Here is a 21,178-nt window from a genome sequence, read left to right as displayed (position 1 = left end):
ATAAAGAAAGTGATGCATGTACTGTCATGTGATTTTTCAGCCTTTGTCTGGTACCCTGTTTTGTTCAAGGTTTTCTTCTCTGTGGGTATGAATCCACAAAATTTATATTTATCCAGTGCTGACCATGTTATGATCTTTACAGTTACATCTGGTCGTATTCGTCAAAGAGAACTTGACTGCTTTGTGAAGCCCAAAACTGTTTCATAGTATTTGTTAAGCCCATTTCCTGCAAACATCAGCATTTATAGATAATGATATAATATTAACCGTAGTGGTACATACTTATTTTACTGTATGAATTAAATATTGGCTCTGGACACATATTAGAATAAAATGTGGCTGCTTGTGAGGGGAACATTTTACATTTTTGTAAAAATATGCTGGCCACTGGTTGTGTTAGAGGGGTGGCCATTCTTGAGGGTACTTTTGAACACAAACTTGTCAGTGCCAAGGGATTCTGGATGTAAAAAGTGGGTAACCACTGGTCGGGGGGACATTAAAGAATTGGACCACTGTATGTATAATGCATACATGCCAACCATTAAGCTTTTGGCATAATCATTACGCTTTTTCACTCAGTTATGCCTTTATGTGTAAATGTATTCAGATTACGCATCTTTGTTATTTAACCCTCGAAAAAATATTAATAATTTGTTTTCTTATTTTTAACATCCCATTAATTTTTCAGACCGTATTCTAAAATAGATGACTTCTATGTAACTATGACACATGAGTACGCTTTTCCGTCCATGCATGCACTTTTCTAACAGTATTATATTCTATTTATAGCAGCTGCCCTATTTCCAAGAAACATGCGGGTTTTACTTTCAATTCTTTGACCTCGGTTTCTGCTTATAGCAGCTGTCTGGCTTAGTTAGGAGAGAACAGACTGGTTATCTAATTTTTTACCTTTGCTTACAAATTTTCTTTTCTAATTCATATCTGATAAAGAACCAGTCAGTATGTATTTGGCACTTAAAGTCAAGTCAGATTTATTCTAATAGATGCGTGAGTTAGAGCAAAAATGTTTTTCAAATAATTTCACAGATGGATTAGAAAAAGACGAAAAACTGATTCAAAGATGAATACATGAATTACACAATGCAGCGTTCCATTCTGGGGCATCTTCATGCCTACTGCATGCTGTGTGTAAAGGATTTTAATATTGGTCATGATGGTGAAACAAATAAACCTTGAATTAGCTTGTTTTACAGACTCCAATACTAAGGTTACTTGTAACTTCTTTTTTAAAGCAGAACTAATAAATGCAGAGGCATTATTTACCGAGTTCTTAATAGAACACGGACTGCCCCTAGCAGTAGAAGACTGCATTGTTCCTTTGTTCAAACAGATGTTTTCTGATTCCAAAATTGCAAAAAATATGCATCTGCAAGAACAAAATCATCAAATATTGTTAGATATTTAGCAGAAGATACTTCACTTAAAATTGCAGAAGCCATGAAAATTGGGCCATTTAGTATTGCAACAGACAGGAGCAATGATTGTGATGCCAAAAATTTGTACCCAGTCTGTAAGAGACTTTGACCATGAAAAGGGCAAAGTCAGATTGCTCTTCTTTCATCACCAGAATTAACAGTAGATTCCACTGGAGAAAACATTTTTTGTTTGCTTGATAATGCTTTGAATAAACATAAGTTGGCAGAACTGTATGGGGTTTTCAGCTGAGAATGTATCAGTGATGACTGGAATTCATAAAGGAGTTGCATCTTTATTTTGAAAAAATGTCTCCGTCATTGTACATATCAGGTTGTCCCTGTCATATGATGCACCTTGCTACAGGAAAGGCTGCTGATAATTTAGATGGAGAACCCCTGAAGTATCAAATTGGCATTCTACCAGACAATGTACTTCATGCGGACAGAGTTGATGTGCAATGGCACCTTATTTCCCCCCTAAAAGATCCAATAACTGGAAGATCTATATTTCCTCTTCTTTGTCAGGTTATGAAAAGAATATTGGTTCTTTACCATTCTAATGCTGCCTGTGAGAGATTGTTCAGCATTGTTAACAAAAAACTGAATTCAAATCCAGGCTCTGTAACCCAGCACTTGGTTCTCTACTGGTGTGCAAAATATTCATAATCTCAGCTGGTAAAAAGTGTTTTGAAATGCAGTATGAGAAACTGTTGCTTGTTAAAGCTCAAAGTGCTATATATGAAAATTTGAAGCAGTAATTCATGTTAAAAGACCAGAAGGGGTAAATAAATCATTTTGTATATATGCTCATTGAATTTTATTATGTTATATGTGGATTACTCTTTTTCTGATCAGATTACTCTGTTTGTCCACTTGGATTACACTTTTCCTCACCAGGGATTGGCGTGTATGAAATTGTGCCTTGTACAAATACTTCAGTTGCCCAGTCAAGAGAAATAGATGATATATGTTATGTTCTAGGTGAATTTTTTTCTTCTTTTTCTTATGGAATTCTGCTTTTGTAATTCAGGTAATTGTTTGTTTTAGGATGGAAGCCTTCTTCACACTTATGTAGGAAATGGAATCACGAAAAGTTTGAACTGGTTTTCAGAACAGGGACTGGCAGCTTGTTTTAATAGAACAAAGGTAAGAGGGTAATATTTTTTGATATACTATCATTTCAAGTATAATACAAAATTAAATTTGTTTCAGATCTTTTCTTCACATTCAGTCATTTTAGTTCTATTGCTCATAGACCAGAAGAGCTTATGGGATGGTCTTTCATCATTTGTCCAGCCATCCAGTAGCACAAGTTTGTTACTGCTACTCCTTGTAAAATACATGGAGGATTGCCATGAAACTTCACACACATATTCATCCCATGGTCTAGTTGATTTTAAATGAAAATGGTGCTGCAATGTGTCAGCTATGGTGACCATCTTTAAAATTATGTTATTGGTACTATGCCTGAATTGATGAAATTTTCACTGAAAGACTTATTATGATGTATGGTTGGTCCTGAATGAAAATGGTGCAGATGAAGCCAACTTGAAAGTCTTATCACAGCTCCATCTAAACAGAAAGTCGTATTGACATGGGATTTTCACCAAGACTTCTTATTATCTCCAGTTGGTCCTGAATGAAGTGCCACTGATCTATCATCCAATATGGCAGCCACATAGTGACCATTTTGAAAATCTTGTTATCACTACTCCTCATAAATGTCTGAAAGAAAATAGTGCCAGTTGTATGTCCACTATGGCTGCCATGATTGCTGTCTTGAGATTTTTGTTGTCACTAACAACCTGAATAATGACCATTATGAAATGAGGTTTTCACCCAAAGACAAATTATGTCAATCTTATCATAAATGAAAATGGTGCCAATCTGCATCAGTGCAGCTCATTTGAAAATCTTGTTATTGCTGAAGAATATTAGAGATAGCTTCAGCACTAAGCAGTTAAAAGGAAGAAATGGTCTGGTCTTGAATTCCTGGAAATTATTTTTTGCCCAGTAGAACATCAGTTCCCTCAAGGGACTCTTCTTTCTGTTGGCAGTTATCAAACATCTTTGGATGAACCTATGTCTGGATTTCAGTAGAATGTATAGTATGTTCAGTATCAAGTCACAAATTCTTACTTTTGTGGTTTGTACATACTGTGAATTAGTTTTTTAATAGAAACCAATTTTTTTGTTTTATTAAAAAAATACTATTTATGTCAATGCTTAAATTCATAAGTTGTGAAATGGTTCCTGTTATTTGTACAGATGGGTCATTGTTAGTTGGTTTTTAAAGTTTTCATTTGTAGGAACCACAAATTCCATGAAATAAATTACTGTCTTTGCCCAAAGTTTTTGGCCACCCATTGTTTTCAAATGTCCTTCATTGTTATTTTTTTTGACCGAACAATTTTTAAATGTACCCTGTTTTTGGGCAGGCATATTTGGTAATTTTAAAACTGACCCTGATATTTGGATATACCAAATAAGATCAGTGATACTCTGTCTAAACCATGATCTGTCTTATAAATAGAATATACTGAGTCTAGTTTGTCCCATTATCTACACAATATACATTACTATCCATTTATCTTGACATCCTTTGGTCTGGGGTAATACTGTCATAAGTGGCTGTCAAGACACATATTATAGTGAGGTGGGGGGGAGGATGAAAAAATATAAATTTAGCATATACATAAACATGAAATTAGTTGGTAAGGGGTCACTTTTCATCAGTAATGAAGTGCTAAACTTTGTGAAAATAAACAATTGAAAATTTAATTAAATGAAGGCACAAAATAAAACTTTTGTATATTGACAACTTAATTTGTGTTACTTTTGAGCTATACTGTACAATTCACTGTCAGCTAACATGCCAGCAGCACGTAGCTGCATGTACATAAATCAGCCTAGATTTTGGACTGCCTGTGACAACAGAGATAAAGTTGATGTGGCTGTCAAGGGAAATAGGTTACTCAAAGGGAAATAAAAAAAATGACACAAAGTTTTTAATTAAGTATAAAACTTGTACTTTTGTAAAACACTCACATTTCTGGAATAGAATAATGAATGTAATTAAGATTATCTATAGCAAATTCAATACATTAAATTAAAATGGAATTTTATTCAAATCTAAGGTAATTAAAATTAGGTTCTTTTAGCATTAGTTATTGTAAGCATAAAGTTACTTTTTTCCAGCAGAAAATGAATTTTGTACAACACAATTAATTTGTTCCAATCTCTGATAACCTTCGAAAATGCAACAACCAATCAGATTTAACTGCCATTACCGGTATACAATATTTGGTACTGACTTCATTTAATGAAGGGTGAATTGTTTTTAATAAAAGAATTTAGCTGGGTTGTTTTTATGAAGAGTGCTTTGTTTTTATAAAAAGATTGTAACTGACTTGTTTTGATGAAGGGTTCATTGTTATAGAATAGTATGTTGGTGGCTTGTTTTGATGAAGGGTACACTTTTTTTATAAAAGATTGTAGCTGGCTTGTTTTTATGATGGGTACACATGCTACATATTGAAGTCGCCGTGAAAACAAACTTCAGAAGAACAAACATATGCCCTCTGTGATGGCAGAGTTCAAGCCTGGGGTCAGCATCAAATAACTGCTGGCTTGTCGAGATAAATGATAAAAAAAAGTTGGGACTGAGGGATTCTGTCAGTATGTACAGTTATTTTTTTTTATCTCAGTCATTGAAAGTCGTTTCTTCTTTAACCTTCAAGCACAGAGAGTGCATGAGAGAGAGAGAGAGAGTGAGGGATTCAGACCATGATGCTCAAACATGATTCATGTATCATCTTGCTGGATACCAATCAACCCACTGAGACATCAGCATGAAGTTTTAATTGTAATTATCATTGCAATAATACTCACACCTCATGTTGATACAATGTAAGTTTTATCAGTGGTCTTTACAAGTGTTAATTGGCTTCTTGTTCAGTCCAAATTAAAAAGGTGGTGCATTACATAGTGGACCATTCACTGGAATGCTGATTAGGGAAATTAGGATAAGGCAAGCAATGTTTCTCACACTTTTAGTTGTTGTTGTTGTTGTGGGGTTTAATGCCATTTTTCAGCACGATAGGCTATACATGGTGGCCAGTATTAATGGTGGAGGAAGAACCCGGAAAACCCCGGAAAGAACCACCGACCCACGAGAAGCTACACACTTTTAGTATATAGGCTTAAGTAGTACCCATTGTACTGATGCAGGCTAATCTTATAGACAGAGAGCTGATAAGTGTGGCAGTTGATACAACTGAAACTTCACCAACATTGACAAACTTATTATCATTTCGAAAATGGAATTTATGTACAAGCTAGGAGGATTCTGATTTTGTCAGATCTACATTTAAAACTTAAGCAGTAATTGGCCAGCTGAAGATGGTAGTCAGTTCGGCTTTTTCCCCACCATGACACTTAAGTTTTCAGACAGTTTGATTGGGTATTGTTTTCATTGCCCCAAAGTTTTTTAAATTTCAAAAGATAATTTCTTCCTTGGCATCCAAAAACATAGGATAAAGAGGATATTTATTTCTCAGTGTGTGTACTTGATCATGTTTGCATATGTGTGTGCAAATGAGAGAGACAGACACAAAGACAAGACAATATTAAATAAGAGAGAAAAGAGAAACACTGAATAAAAAGTGAGGAAGACAATGTAGCAACAGCAATACATGCATTAGTAAATGACAGTAATAACAATACAGGAGAACATGTACCGTATTTCATGCAATTTTGTGTAATTTTTTGTGCACAAATTTTTTTATTAATTTCAGTGTATGAAAAATTATATGTAAAATAAATGTGTGTGTGTGTGTGTGTGTGTGTGTGATTAGGATTTTTATTCTTGTTTTAATTATGATATACATTTTCACAACAACCACATGGCTATGCAATGTTATTTACACGGTAGTTAAACATGCTTATCGCTTTGGTTATTCCAGTTTAAACCAAAAAGAGGTCAAGAATTGACAAAAGAGGTCAAATCAGTGAGGCTGCCAGTAAGAAAATGAGGCTGTCTTTAGGGAAATGAAAATCTGTCAATGTGCTATTGAAGCCATTGTCCATATAGCAGATGTTGTAAGGACAAGCGATCATACGCATTACTTGTTATTCAAACTCGCCAATAAAGATAACAATGGAGGAGTATGTCATAGAATAGATTCACAATAAAATATTTATGATATCCAAGTCAAAACAGTACAAGCACTTAAATGATAGTATATGTATACATACTAATTGATTTAACAGAGTCTGTAACTTTCAAATTTAAGACAGAAAATGACATGGTTTTTATATTTTATTTTTATATGAGTAGAATGAAACAATAAGACTGGCTGATCATTGGTCTGTGGTCTTCACTTTACCATGTTGGATAAGAAAACATCAAAGAGCTTCAGAACTTGTTTTGAAATGCATATGTTCTGGGAGGGTCTTTATCCAGTTATTAATAAACACCAGTAGATATTGTAATGACAGTAAGAGAGCTTATGCATCAATCATTGTATTTTCTCACCAACAATTTTAATTATTAATTTTTGTAAAAACAAAATGGCAATATGGTATTTTCAGTTTTTTTTTCTTCTTAGCAGAAATTTTATAATTTAATGAATTTTCCAAAAAGTACAAAGTGATGTGTACGAAATAATATGATACATTTAAATAATTATTGTTTGATAAATGGATTGTGTACAAAAAATTAAAGGGTACAAAAAATACATGAAATACAGTAATAATAATAATAATAATAATAATAATTTGGACTTAATGCAACATCTGAACTTTAGAAGCTATAAGTGCTTTACAATATTAGATAACTCATAAAAACATGTATAACAATAAGATTACAAAAACATCATGAAATTTAAAAACAAGAACATGCTTACAGTAATTAAGGAAGTCAACATTATTAAGTCTTTAAGGCTGTTCTTGTAAACAAAATAAGCAAGTTTAAAGAGTACTCTTGAATGAGATCAGTGTCCTTGTGTCTAAGATCAATGGGCAATTCGTTCCATGTGGCTGGGTCATGGTACACAAAATAATGTTATCCATACACACACTTACACACGAACACACACACACCAATGAACACACACACACGCACACACACACACACACACACACACACAGAGTGGTGTTATAGACATTAGCTACAACAAGGGAGAGCTATAGCTTGGTTCTATATTATACACTTTTCAGGATGTTATTGTGCTGCATTACTCCCCAGAGATGCAAAATAAGAACCAGGTGCTGGCCACAGCTAGGAGATCATTGAATTCAATGGGTATCATTGGACTGAAACATGCTCCATGTTTCAGAGCACTTCTTCAGCAAATGCCAACTATTTTGCAGGAACAGTATATGTATGAGAAGGTAAGATGTTATTAAACAAGTAGATTGGTTGGTTGGTAAATTTAAAGATGATTTGTGTACGTCATGTATTTTTGTGTTCATGAAATACACTGTTAGAAAATATTTTGATGAGGTCCTGGTGATATAAGGATTTGTTCAGAATTTCATCAGTTGAATTTTATACACTATCCTTTACAGAGTTTATTGTTTTAACAAAATATTGTGTAACATTTTCATCCTTGGATGATTGTCTTATTTTGTTTCCTAAAATTTATATCTGTTATCTTTTTTGATGTGTAGTCTCAACATCTGTTAATGTAATTTTAATTTTGTGATAAAATATGAATATCTAGGCCTGAATGTACTAATTGCGCCAGAAATAATTCTGAACATGATACTTATTATGTACCTTATGGTTGGCAAAGCAAAGTGTACAATTTATGTTCTGGCTGTCCCAATATGACCAAAATAAAATATGCATGTTCATGTTCTGGGACTTCTTGTTGTTTCTAATATTAATGCCTTCAGATGCAACTTGTGTTTTAGAAGCATCAAATATTAAAATTTAGGCATCAAACCAAGAAGGAAAAATATGTTAGTAGATAACCAAATTGCTAAATAGTATCACGGAAGATGATGCTGGGTCAATCTACATGTTAAATTTATTGTTCTGGATGGCATATGACTGAACTGTTTTAATTTGCCAGGTTGTGGTGATGACTGGAGATCATCTGGTACACAGTAAATATCTACAGAGTCTGGCCTCTTTAGCCGTGGGACTGTCACTTGACTCCATACTTTGTAATACCCCAACTCCCCCACATCATATACAGTCAACTGATGGTGAGTTACAATAAATTATAAACAGATTCAACACTAACTCACCCATGCTACATGCAGCTAGTTGATGGTGAGTTGCAATAAACTACTTCAGGATTTCACAATGTTACACTGCTACTTACCCACACTATATACAGTAGTCCCCCTCTTATAAGGCCACCCCTATTGCAGCAGGGAAGTGGCCTTATAATGAGGGTGGCCTTTCTAGAGGGGGATGACAAATGTGAATAGTAAATACATATGAAGAAAGTCTCAAGTACATTTAATTCTAAAACATTTAATATTTTCATAAAAAAATCACATGCATGTTGTGAAATAAATGTAAAGCAAACTGTTTCATCAGTTTCAAAAGAATGCTATGAATAACCATTGATATAGTTTTAAAACTATCTTTATAATTATGTTACAGATCACATCATCTGTCACTTTGTTGGTAAGTCTATAATACAAACCAGTCTCTTCACAATTAAAAATATCCTTGCTGTCATATCCCCTGCATTTATCGTTTAGTCTTTTGTTCCAATCTTCAACAACTTCATTATTAACATCAGCTGATTCTCCACTAAGGACAGAACACTTAATATTGTGTCGCACTTTAAATCTATGCAACCAACTGTTACTTGCGGTAAAGTTGTCATATCCCAATTCAACTGACAAAATTGTTTCTTTTTCTTGTCATTCAAATCAGGATACAAACATCTCCTGGTTCAGACAATCTTCCTTTCTCCATCCATTTCACCTTCCCACTTCTGCAGAAGTGTTTCCTCATCTTTCACGACATTATTTATCTGAGTCTTTCCGACATTATAGTTTTCCGCAAGGATCCTCGACACGCCCCCATCTCTTGGTCAGTTGAATTACTTTCACTTTCTCTTCTAAACTGAGAATTTTTCTTTTCCTCAGTGGCATGTTGATCTTTTTGCAGTAAGTGATTCATGTTGCCAACTATAATACTGATAAAACAATTTTTTTATGTATTTAAACAAATTGCCATGTGTTTTTAAAGGAAGTGATCTTGTCACGTGATTCGTTAGTCGCAGTCTGGTACCCTATTGTTTTTATACATTTGTTTAAACTAAGTCAGTGAAGGCAAAATGGCTTCAATATGTACCATTTAACATCACGCAGATTTGACCTCGCGGCCGTTAGGATTTGTAATTTTGACAATTATTGTCAGTAGTAATAGCCACTAATTATCAAAGTGAACAAGCTCAACATCTTACTAAGGGAAGCCATAAAGGCTATCAAATCATTTTCCTGCCGACTTGTGTATTGTACATTGAAACTACCACTTCTCAGCTGTTACTACTGTTCAATAATTGTAATCTTAACAATTATCAGAGTGACTAAACCGGACATCTTATGATAACACAGCAGTAAGGCTAATTGGATTACATGTACTTACCCTTTTGTATGGATTAAAATTTGAGTCTTTCTCAGCTTTATGGAATAAATGTGGCTTCTCGTGAGGCATAAATTATATAATATTAACCGTAGTGGTACATGTACTTTAGTCAACACTTCTTTCAGTAACGAAAACCTGACGTCAGAAAACAGAAATCGGATTACTTCACACATGTTATAAATAAAACACTGGTTCTGGATGCATATTAAAATAAAATGCGGCCACTTGTGAGGGGTACATTTTATATTATTGCACTAATATGCTGGCCGCTGGTCACGTTAGCTGGGTGGCCTTTTGTGAGGGGTACTTTTAAACATAAACTCGTCGGTGCCAACGGATTCTGGCCGTAAGGAGCAGGTGGCTGCTGGTCAGGGGGGCTGTTCAAGAGGGGGACTACTGTACAGTCAGCTGACAGGGAGTTACAGCTGTCACCAGGTTCCATACTGTTATATCACGACTCACCCATACTACATATTGCTAGAAGATGAGTTGTAATGAACTGTTTGCCATATTCCCTTGTACTATTTATAGCTAGCTGATGGTGAGTTATAAATGTCAATGGATTGAGTATTTATTGGGAAATGCCTATGTTTTGCATGAATCTGATCCCAGGTTCAATCCTTAAATCTGGTATATCCATATCTAAGTGATTGGACATCCAAGCTTGTTGGTTTGCTTATGAGTTTCCCAGTTTCCTCCACCAAATAAATCCAGTTATATGTCATCACTAGCAAGGTATGCTTGTATGTAGTGGTGCTTTATGGCACATCAGCACAATATTGGTTGTATGGTGCCTACAAAATTACTCTTTGAAAAATGTAAATGAAATGGACACAAATTTAGTACAAGAAACCCTTCCAAAAAAATATAAATATGAAGTACAACAAAATAATTCAGGATTGAGAACCTTGTACAATTTGATAAAATTTGTCGTGTAAATATTGATAGTTCAACTGCCATATTCCCAGACAGTGTGGGGCTTGGACTCAAAAAATGTGTTTTGAGGTCCCAAGGAAGGTCAGTGTACTTGATGCAAAAATGGACATCATCCAGTTATCAACCTATGACAGTGTTGTTCAGATTCATCCCAAATATAATATCTTGTTAACTCTTTCTTAGCATAGAAAATTATCTTTCTGTATCTGCATTATGGGCGTGTCAGATATGCTGGTTGGTGTTGCTGTGTTGATGGATGCCATACACTCTGGGATGACTATGTGGTGTTTGCATTGTTTGCTAAAAATACAACGATAAAATGCTTCCCCTTCTAGTCCAGATTTCCAAAGGCAAAGAGTGAGGGTCAAAATAAAGCAGGGTCTGCTTTGATCATGTAAAATTGTGAGAGAATGGACAGTTTAGACCCTGATCTCCATGTGTTATAGAGGAGCAAAAGCGTATTTTACAATAATATGAGCCAGGCTTACGATGTTTTGAAATTTATGATGACATTGAACTTGATGATGATGTAACCATGATATGATTTTTTTATATATTTAAAATCTGTCTAAAAAGAAATACAATTAAAAACAAGTAGAATGGAAGAAAATGACTTTAATATTCATAATTACTGATTGTACTTAGTAAGGTCTATTGTGATTACAAAATAAACATTTGATATTTTTATCTAATATGACTTCATGCTTCTAACAGCTCGTACTTCAATTGTTTTTTGTTATTTTTACTTAGAACAAGCACCACATCTGGTTCCAGAATGGCAGTGGTTGCTGTCCTATTCCACAGCCCTGAGAACATCCGAGACCCTGACCAAACGCACTCCTCTACCTAAGTCTTTCTTTAGGCTCAACACAGACAAACAGGAAGATCTCACTCAAGATGCTTTTGTAAGTTTAGTTGTATGGCTACTGAGGGGTCATTAAAAGCTGGGTTGCATTAAGTTTTCCCCCTACTGTTTTGGCTTTTAACCCCAGCAATGTTAATGGGAGCTGTTCTTTATGATAATTTTCTGACCTCCAAAATCTTCCATCTGCTTCTTTCAGATCCCCTCCAAGTTTAAAAATGAATGACACCCATGATGGTGGCTGTATTCTTACTTTTCAGGAACTGCTAAAGAAGGTTCTTTTACACTATTGTATTTTTAAAAAATTTATTTCACATGAGTTGTTTTGTAAGATAATTCCTGAAAGGTTGCTGATAAAGAGGTTAACCTGTACATTCAAAGCCTTATTGTCTCCTTGTCTTCTACATACTTAAGGTACCTTGAAAGTCGTTATTCATCCATTTACTCGTGTAACTAATATCTTGGCATGGCTAGTGTCACTAATACTAGCTGTATATGTTACATTGAGGACCATTGCAAAAAATGCTTATTGTTAGTTCAATATATTTGTCATTGAATTCAAACTTTTTCTTCATTTTTGTAATTTATTATCTTCATGTTATGAATTCAGTACATCTATGTGGGCAAAATGTTGTTGACATACTGGTTGAGGATAATCAGTAAAAGAGATTTTGTTTTACTGAGTAGACTAAAAGAACAGCCATTTATCCCCAAGAATGATTACAACATTAAAACTAGTTGTTTGATGCATAATTAATCATTTTTAATTTCTCAGCATAAGTCACATGGAGAGTTTCAATATGAATACCTCGTTCAAGATATTTCTCTTCAGTTTTACATATGATGATTACATTTTAATTTTTTGCAGGACAACACAAAGTGGAGTTTGGAGATGGATAGTCAGATAATGGCCTGGGCAACACAGCGCCCTGAAGACTGGCAGATTGGGGGTAAATGTGAGGCCTTTATGTGGGGCAATGGCCGACATGGGCAAATTTGTGAGGGCGGCAGGGCAATCATAACCCCCATGAAGGTCCAGTCCTTCTCATGTGCTCAGCAGGTAATTATAATAAATAATAATATGAGAAGTTTCTTTGGGGCAAAGGGCAGTATTGGCTGGTGCATGGAAAAGCTGAGTGATTATACCACCATCCAAGGGCCAGTTGTTATTTTGTATTCAACAGGTAGAATCAGAAGATACCTTAAGCATTATTCTCTGTTTTAAATACTGTTTGTAATTGTACTTGAGATGATGCAGAAGGCTAAGCTTGAAATAACTCCATTGTAATATAGTGCAGCCTTCTGTAAAGGCTGCCTCCCATCAACAGCCATATTTTTGTAATTCTCACATTATATTCAATTTACTTCCCTTAAACACCCGTATCCATGAAACAGCTGAAATTATTCCACTTTATAGTTGCTTGTCTAAGATAAGCAGCATTAGACTTGTATTAATGTCATTTATCCAGATTTCTGGACATTAAAAAAATAACTTTAATTTGTTGCTATCTAAATAATTTGTGTGAAGTGATAATTATCAATTTTTTAAAAACAAAATTATTTTGTCCAGAAAATTTATATCTCTATTGTGTAGTGATGCACCTAGGCATTTTCAGTGCAAATCAGAAGTGACCTAGGTTGCATTTTATCTGTTCTGACAAATAAAGAACACATACATTATAATGTTTAGGTGTTTCTTTGACAAATAAAGGATACTGTTTGTAATTCTGTTGTTTTTTTGTGTGTTGTTGTTGTTGTTGTGCCCTTATAGATACACTACTCATTGCATGTATGTGGCCATAGAGAGAACCAATGGACATCAGTCCTGAAAAATGTATGGCCCCTACAAAGAAAGGGAAATATAATTTGATTTTTAATATGGTATGTGTTGAAATTGCGTTGGCCCTCTCTGCATACTGATTCATATTGATATATTTGTTAGATAAAGTGATAGTTGTGAAAATATGGAAATACCTTGGAGAGAAAAAAGGCTCATCCAGTACAAAAATGGAAAGTGCTCAAAGAGTCACAGGAACTTGGGCTATCATTAGGGTAATCAAAGCAGCTGGGTGGACCAGATGAACATGGGCTATGATTAGGGTAATCAAGGAGGTTGTGACAGCCAAAGGAACATGGGCTATGATTAGGGTGATGAAGGAGGTTGTGACAGGCAGAGGAACTTGGGCTGTGATTAGGGTAATCAAGGAGGTTGTGACAGGCAGAGGAAAATGGGCTATGATTAGGGTAATGAAGGAGGTTGTGACAGGCAGAGGAGAATGGGCCATGATTAGGGTAATCGATGAGTTTGTGACTGCCAGAGGAATTTGGGCAATGATTAAGGTGATCAAGTTGGTTGGGAGGCCAGAGAAACTTTGGCTGTTGTTAGGGTAATCAAGGCAGCTGGGAAGGTTAGATTAACTTAGGCAGTGATTAGAGTAATCAAGGTAGTTTCAAGGTCATCTATGAAGTAACATTAATATTTTGTAAATAATTTGTCTGGAAATTTTGAGAGTCTGTATATTTGGATTAATGACAGTATACATATCTCATTCTGTCAGTAAGCTGTTATGGCCCAATTGCTATGTTCCTTTTATTTATCAAGATTCCACTAGAATTCAGTTTCAGTCAGATTTATGCCCATTACAACTCTTCTTTCCAGATAGACACCTTGTTCTTTCATATGGAAAAAGCATTACATCTGTTGTTGCTATGCTGTTCATTTCCTGTACCTATTTATTGCATATATATATATATATATATATATATATATATATATATATATATATATATATATATATATATATATATGGACTTGTAAAATGAATGCTGAACTTTCAAATACCTTTCTAACCAACAGATAATCTGTGGTCAGAACTGTACATTTGTGGTCCAAGCTAATGGTAGTGTCCTGGCATGTGGTGAAGGCAGTTATGGTCGACTTGGTCAGGGTAACTCAGATGATCTCAGATCTTTGACTCTTGTTTCTTCATTACAAGGTAAGATTGTTTTCTTGTATTTTTAGTTTATTTAGGTGTACAGTCCAGTTTGAAGTGCTTCCAATGAGGCAAATATTAGTATTAAAAGATGATTTGTTGAATGAAAAATTAAGGTCCTTTTTCATTTTTTGTGTACGAAAGACGTTTAAGGAAATGTTACAAAGACAAGATGAAAATTTCTTATCATTGGCAGGTGGAGGTGTGCTGGTATTATAATGTTCAGGAGAGGTTCAGAAATTCTGGAGGTTCTATTTTCATCCAAATTTGCACAGGCTATTTTGTGATCATGGATATGAATTGTAATTAAAAAACTACCTTAACCTGCTCTTTGAGACTGGTTTTGAAGCTTGTTTAGATAAATGAAGTACGCACTTTTCAATCACATTCTTAAACAGTTCCTATACATTTGCTTGCATTCCATATTTCAGAATTTTTTTTAATTATCTAGACTTAATTGCAGACATGTTTTGTCCAGGTAATTTGTTGTTCATTTGAAAGAGTGATATTAATAACAGATTATTTGACTGGCAGTGTGTAGGTTATTTAGAAATTCTCTTGGGCAGTATTATTAAAAAACTCCAGATTCTTTAATTCTTTATTCATAATGCTCCTCAACTCCAAATTTATTACAGGATTAAATGATCATGGTTAGGTATTTATCAATATGTAAATTTTACCTAATCACTCACATAGTGAACATAAAGTCCAAAGGACTTTATTTTAACTTTGTGAGTGATTAGGTAAAATCTACACATTGATAAGTACCCAACCATGATCATTTAATCCTTAAAATTCCAATTTACTTCCTTTCTGTCATCATATAAGCAGATTTCATTAACAGAAAAGTCACTTTTAGTAGATCAAAGTTTTCTTTCGTTAGTCGCTTAACTGTGACAGAATACACATCCTGATCTTCACTAGCCAAGAGTTGTCAATTCTTTAATGTAGGGTAGAGTATCAGAACAGGTCATGACATTGTGATATATTGTTATGCTCGTTATTTTAATGTATAAAAAGTTGGTTGATGCTATTTAAACTAGGCTTTTCCATTCTTCCTACAGCTTGTGTATGGCATGTGTTGTTATAGTATATTTTGTTCTTGCTTTCTACCCATTTTAATCTTGCAAAGTTGTGTCCAGTTTTAATGAGATCCCTTGTTTGACATATGACCCTGACCTTTAATAACAGCTGGTGAAACATTGTTGAAGCAAACTGCAATACTTTCTTGAGATTGGCTTGTAAAGCCTGCCATATGCATTCTTTGGCAAAAGGGGTGAGTGTTGGAATGCAGGAATGACTTTGCAATTACATTGTTTTAACTTCTAATGGGCAATTTTAATCATGGGTTGCACATTTAGGTCAGAAATCACAAAGATGGGTGGGCGGAGCTTCTTTTATCATGACGGTATTAGACACTGGTATAGATAAAGCTTCACATAAAATTACCTGGAAACTGGGAAACAAACATAGTCCACAGAATTTAGCGATGTATACAAAATTCTTGATGAATATCACTTGACTGTTTATATCCAATCAGATCGTAGAAAATTCAGTTGATTCATAACAATTGGAATTATATCAATTTAAGTAGGTAAAATAGTAAGCAGCTACTTCATGTTGAGAAACCTATGACACTGAGAGCTTATTTAGATGGAAGAGAGCTTAACTGAGTATGTTAGTATATTGTTGAGTCTGCCATAGGTGAAGCTTGACATAGCAATCACTTTTGCCCCTCTGCATGTCTGTCTGTATGTGCCATTTACCCCTAGATTAGGGCTCACATTAAGGATTTTAGTTTGAAATGTTTTAACTTTCTAGCAAAATAAAAGGTGGGCTCAAGAAAAAGGAAGTCTCATATTAAAATACAAAAATCATACTAAGGAAGTCTCATATTAAAATATAAAAGTTATACAATTCATTGCATAAACTAAATTGCATTTGAAATGTGAACTTAAAGGTAAGCTAAGGTACTTTTTGAAAAGAGAACCAGAATATTAGCATTCTTATAGCAGATATTCAAATTGTAAATATTTTAAATCTGTTCCCAGGCTTTGTAGTCACAAGTCTATCCACCTCAGTTGGATCTGATGGTCATAGCATGGCTCTGACAGAAAGTGGCGAGGTTTTCAGCTGGGGTGACGGGGATTATGGAAAATTGGGTCATGGGAATAGTGACAGGCAACGCAGACCCAGACAAATTGAGGCACTGCAAGCGGAGGAAGTTGTGCAGGTAAGGATTGAAGTGCATGCACTGTAACTTGTAAGTTAGTGTTCCCTAAGAATTTATCCCCATCCATATGTAATAATGCAGGGATACAGCCATTGCTAGGTCCATCTGTTGTTCTGTCTATCTGTTTATCTGTTCATAAACATTGTTTGCAGAGCATAACTCTCAAACTGTTCAAAGCATCTCAGTGAAGCTTGGTACACATATTACACTATTGATCTAGATGTGCATTTTGCAGTTCACATGTCCTCGATTTCAATATATATTAAGATTTTGTTTATTTTTCATTCATTCATTATCCGCATTTTTATTTCTTGAGCAACACCAAAAGATTTTAAGATATCTTGTTGAAACTTAGTATACAAATTAGACTTGTAGTCCAGATGTGCCTTTTGCTATTCAGGATTCATAAATTTCAGTATTTGTATACATTTTCATTCATTTATTTGTTCATCCATCAACCCATCATTCACACTTTTTTCTCATTTTGGCATAACTCCAAAACTATTCAAGATATGATATAAAATTTGGCACATAGCCTAGTGGTTCAGATGTGCTTTTTTCTATTCACAATTCTTCATTTTCAGTAGTTGTAATGTCTTTGTTTGTTTCTTGTTCCATCCATCTTAAATTTACGCTATGATTTCAAGGGCAAAATTCAAAACTGTTTTGAGATACTACTATGCAGTGTGGTACACTTAGGCAAAACAAATGTTGTTCTTATTCACTGTTTTAACGTTAAGAGTAGGCAGATGTTTTATTGTTTTTTTTTAAACATTGTATAATGAGAAACAGGGAAGGTGGCTGACCAGAAAAACATATTTGTTTTAGACTTAGTGGACTAGCGATCCAGATGTGGCTTTTTCCATTTACAGCCCTTCTGTTTGAATATATTACATATTTTTATCCATTTTTCAGTCCGTCCATCAATTATCACACTTTCGTTTCAAGGGAAATCTCCGAAACCATTTGAGATATCTTGAAGAAACATGTTAAACATGTATTAGACTAATAATACAGATTTACCCTTTGCTGTTTTCCGTTTAACTTAATTATTGTCCATACTTTAGTTTCTGCAGGAAAACTACAACACCCTTTTGAGATATCTTTTTAAAATGAGGTACAGTTTTTGGACAAGGTGTGTCATTTTCTATTGATAGTTCATCAATTTCAGTATATTTTGTTTTTGATCATTTTTCTTTCTACCTATCCATTCATTTTCCATACTTTCATTTCCATGGCAAATTGCAACACCTTTTAAGATTTCGCAATGAAACTCGGTAGACATTTTAGACTAGTCCAGATCTTCTTTTTACTATTCATAATTCTTTAGTTTCCACATTTGTGTGTTCATCCATCAAGCATTCATGTCTATTTTGATGTTCACAATTCTTCAATTTCAGTATTTGTGACAGTTTTGTCAGTTTTTGTATGTTCATCTATCTATCCATCATTCATACTTTTGTTTCCAGAATATAAGTTTAAAAAAATCGCATTGGAACTATCTCTATGGATCTAAGTACACATACTAGACTAATGGTCTAAATGTGCCTTTTGCCACTCACAATTCAGTTTCAGTATTGTTATTGTTTTGGCCCTTTGCCAATCTATTACCCACACTTTGTTGTATGAGACAAAACTCAAAGTCTGATTTGAATACATGTATGTAATTTGATACATCTATTGGACTAGTGATGTAGATTTACGTTCTGATATTCACAATTCTTCAGTTTTAATATTTTTTACATTTTCTTCCATTTGTCCCCTCATCTATTCACATCCACACTTTAATTTCTGGAGCAAAATGTATGATGCCTATCACTTCCCTGCATACTTTGTAAATATGGACTTCCTTAGTTTGAAATCTTAAGAAGTCATTTTATCTCCCAGCAGACATTTTGGTGGGGCCAGGAATGTAGATGACCCAGTCTTTCATGGTTTTTGTTGAGGGTACATTAGTGGGAAGTAAGACATAGCATTCACTTTTCAGACAGCAGCTGTGGGACATCAACACTTTGTTAAGGTTTTGGTTACAGTCTTTCATTTGCATATATTTTCTAAACCTCATCATACATTTTCATCATACTTGGCACAAAGCATTATGAAGCTAAGACAGTTCATTTGGTGATGTAAAAGCTTGCCCAGTTGAATTTGGGATCAAGGTCAGTCAGGAAATTTATGTAAAGGATTTGGTATGTTTTTTCCATTTGCCTAATTTTCCTTTCCCCGTTGAAAGATTTTCTTCATAATTGGGATGAATTGTTATGAAGCCAAGACAATTCATTCAGTAACATGCATGCTTGCCCTTTGGACCTTGTGATCAAGTTCAGTCATGGAGAATTTGTGTTATGTTTTTGAATGTTTTATTTTTCATTTTGCTCATATTTCCTGCACCCTTTGATGAATTTTCCATATACATGAAATGATATCAGTATAAAGTTAAGATATTTCATTCTCTGGCATGCACTCTTGCCTCTGTGACCAGGGTGGGGCAAGGTCACAGTCTTAGAAAATTAACGTAAATATTTTACTCAGAACTTTTTCGTTGGCTTATAGTTCTTAAACCCCATCATAGATTTTATTTGGGTCATTATGAAGCTAAGACATTCATTCAGTAAAATGCTCACTCAACCTTTTGGTCATTGACTTTGTTTCATAGCAGTGCTTTGATCATGGGCTCATCATACAAGTCATGGTCTTGTGTTTTTTTAAAAATAATCCCATGCCCACCAAATATCATCCAGGGTGATATAGCTATCTCTGTCTGTCCATATAAACTTGTGTTGCTAGAGCGTAAGTTTTCCAGATATTTCAACCAAATTTGGTATATATTTCAAGCCAGTTGGACAAAGCTGCCTTTTTTATACATGGAGTTTTCTTCGTGTAATATTTTTTATGTTACCATTGAAACAAAATGTTGCAAAAGTAGTAAATGAAGTGAGAGCTCTGCATCATGGACTACTCTCATAAGTAGTTTAAAAATTGAGAATGCTGGACAGTGTGGCACTTTTATTAAGCATCTTTACATAAGCATGGTGGATGCAGGAGGTCACAGGTTTGAACCCCAGCCAAGTCCTACCAAAGACTTCTAAAAATAGTATTAACAGCTGCTTCGCTTGGCGGTCAGCATTAAGAGGTTAGTGTTAGGACTGGTTGGTTTAGTGTCCGGATAATATGACTGGGTGGAACATCATGCTGCATGTCTGCAGCATGATGCTTGAGTGCTAGAGATCAATATAAACTGCCACACTGCAGACATCGTAGCAATATGACTGAAACTTTGTTAAAAATCCAAATCACACACACACATAAGCAGGGATGGTGGGGTGGATATGTTATCTCTTGAGGACTTTTGTTTGAAAATCTAAATATTCTTTTCTGATTCTTTTCTGTGAAATTTAACTAGGATTCATTGGTTGCCTGCCCAGGGTTTATGGTGTCCTTCTGGCCAGGAGGTCATAACATTCCTAGCTTGAGTCTAAGGTTTAGTTTCCACCATCAGTCAGTCAGAAATAGGGTATTAAAAGTATTGTCATTTATGATTGGTGAAACAAAGTCTCAAACTTAGACTCAGCCTTAAGGTTTTTTTTAGATTTCTAGGCCCATTGTTTTAAAATTCCTTCCCTAAGTGAAGGTACTTAAAGTTAGCTGCATAGACTTACACCAGTCAGTGGGTGTGCTAGGTCAGAGCAGCACTGATACACATGTTTACACTCTTTACAATTTATGAAATCATCTGTAGCCAACAAGTTTTGTATTTAAATTCCAGGAGAGAGAGAGAGAGAGACTTGACAAGATTGTATCATTTATTACCTTCTGTCATTGAAGTGGTAGACTATTTTGGTTACTTAAATATGACTTGGGTATTTGGAACTAAGTGGATTGACAGTTAACAACCCTTAGTTAGCAAAGATGGGGAATAATAATGAGGGAATTGTAATTTAAACTGGAGAAAATTATAAAATATCTGTCTGATTGGTAGCAGTCTTTGTTGATTACAATTTGATGACACAACTATAGTTTAAGACCAGTTTGTAAAATGTCCGTAAATTATCACAAAAATACCACAATCATCTGGATTGAGCAGTTTAAGTAAAATGTCAG

At 34.6% G+C, this 21,178-nt stretch overlaps 1 protein-coding gene across 1 annotated transcript in view; it reads left to right on the top strand.

Moving 5' to 3' along the window:
- Window positions 1–21,178, top strand: part of LOC149801022 (putative E3 ubiquitin-protein ligase HERC1) — a 263,061-nt gene that overhangs the window by 190,019 nt on the left and 51,864 nt on the right. Inside the window, exons 59-65 of the mRNA XM_089955047.1 lie at window positions 2,484–2,582; window positions 7,656–7,829; window positions 8,516–8,651; window positions 11,740–11,894; window positions 12,720–12,911; window positions 14,709–14,847; window positions 16,896–17,077. Of these exons, the coding sequence (XP_089811173.1) occupies window positions 2,484–2,582; window positions 7,656–7,829; window positions 8,516–8,651; window positions 11,740–11,894; window positions 12,720–12,911; window positions 14,709–14,847; window positions 16,896–17,077 (1,077 nt within the window). The remainder of the gene's footprint in view (window positions 1–2,483; window positions 2,583–7,655; window positions 7,830–8,515; window positions 8,652–11,739; window positions 11,895–12,719; window positions 12,912–14,708; window positions 14,848–16,895; window positions 17,078–21,178) is intronic.

The sequence above is a fragment of the Sinohyriopsis cumingii genome, chromosome 4 (genome assembly GCF_028554795.1).
Source record: "Sinohyriopsis cumingii isolate HCF-2022 chromosome 4, ASM2855479v2, whole genome shotgun sequence".
NCBI lineage: Eukaryota > Metazoa > Mollusca > Bivalvia > Unionida > Unionidae > Sinohyriopsis > Sinohyriopsis cumingii.
Note: the sequence above shows the minus strand (reverse complement) of the source record. Positions and strands in the feature narration are given on the sequence as shown.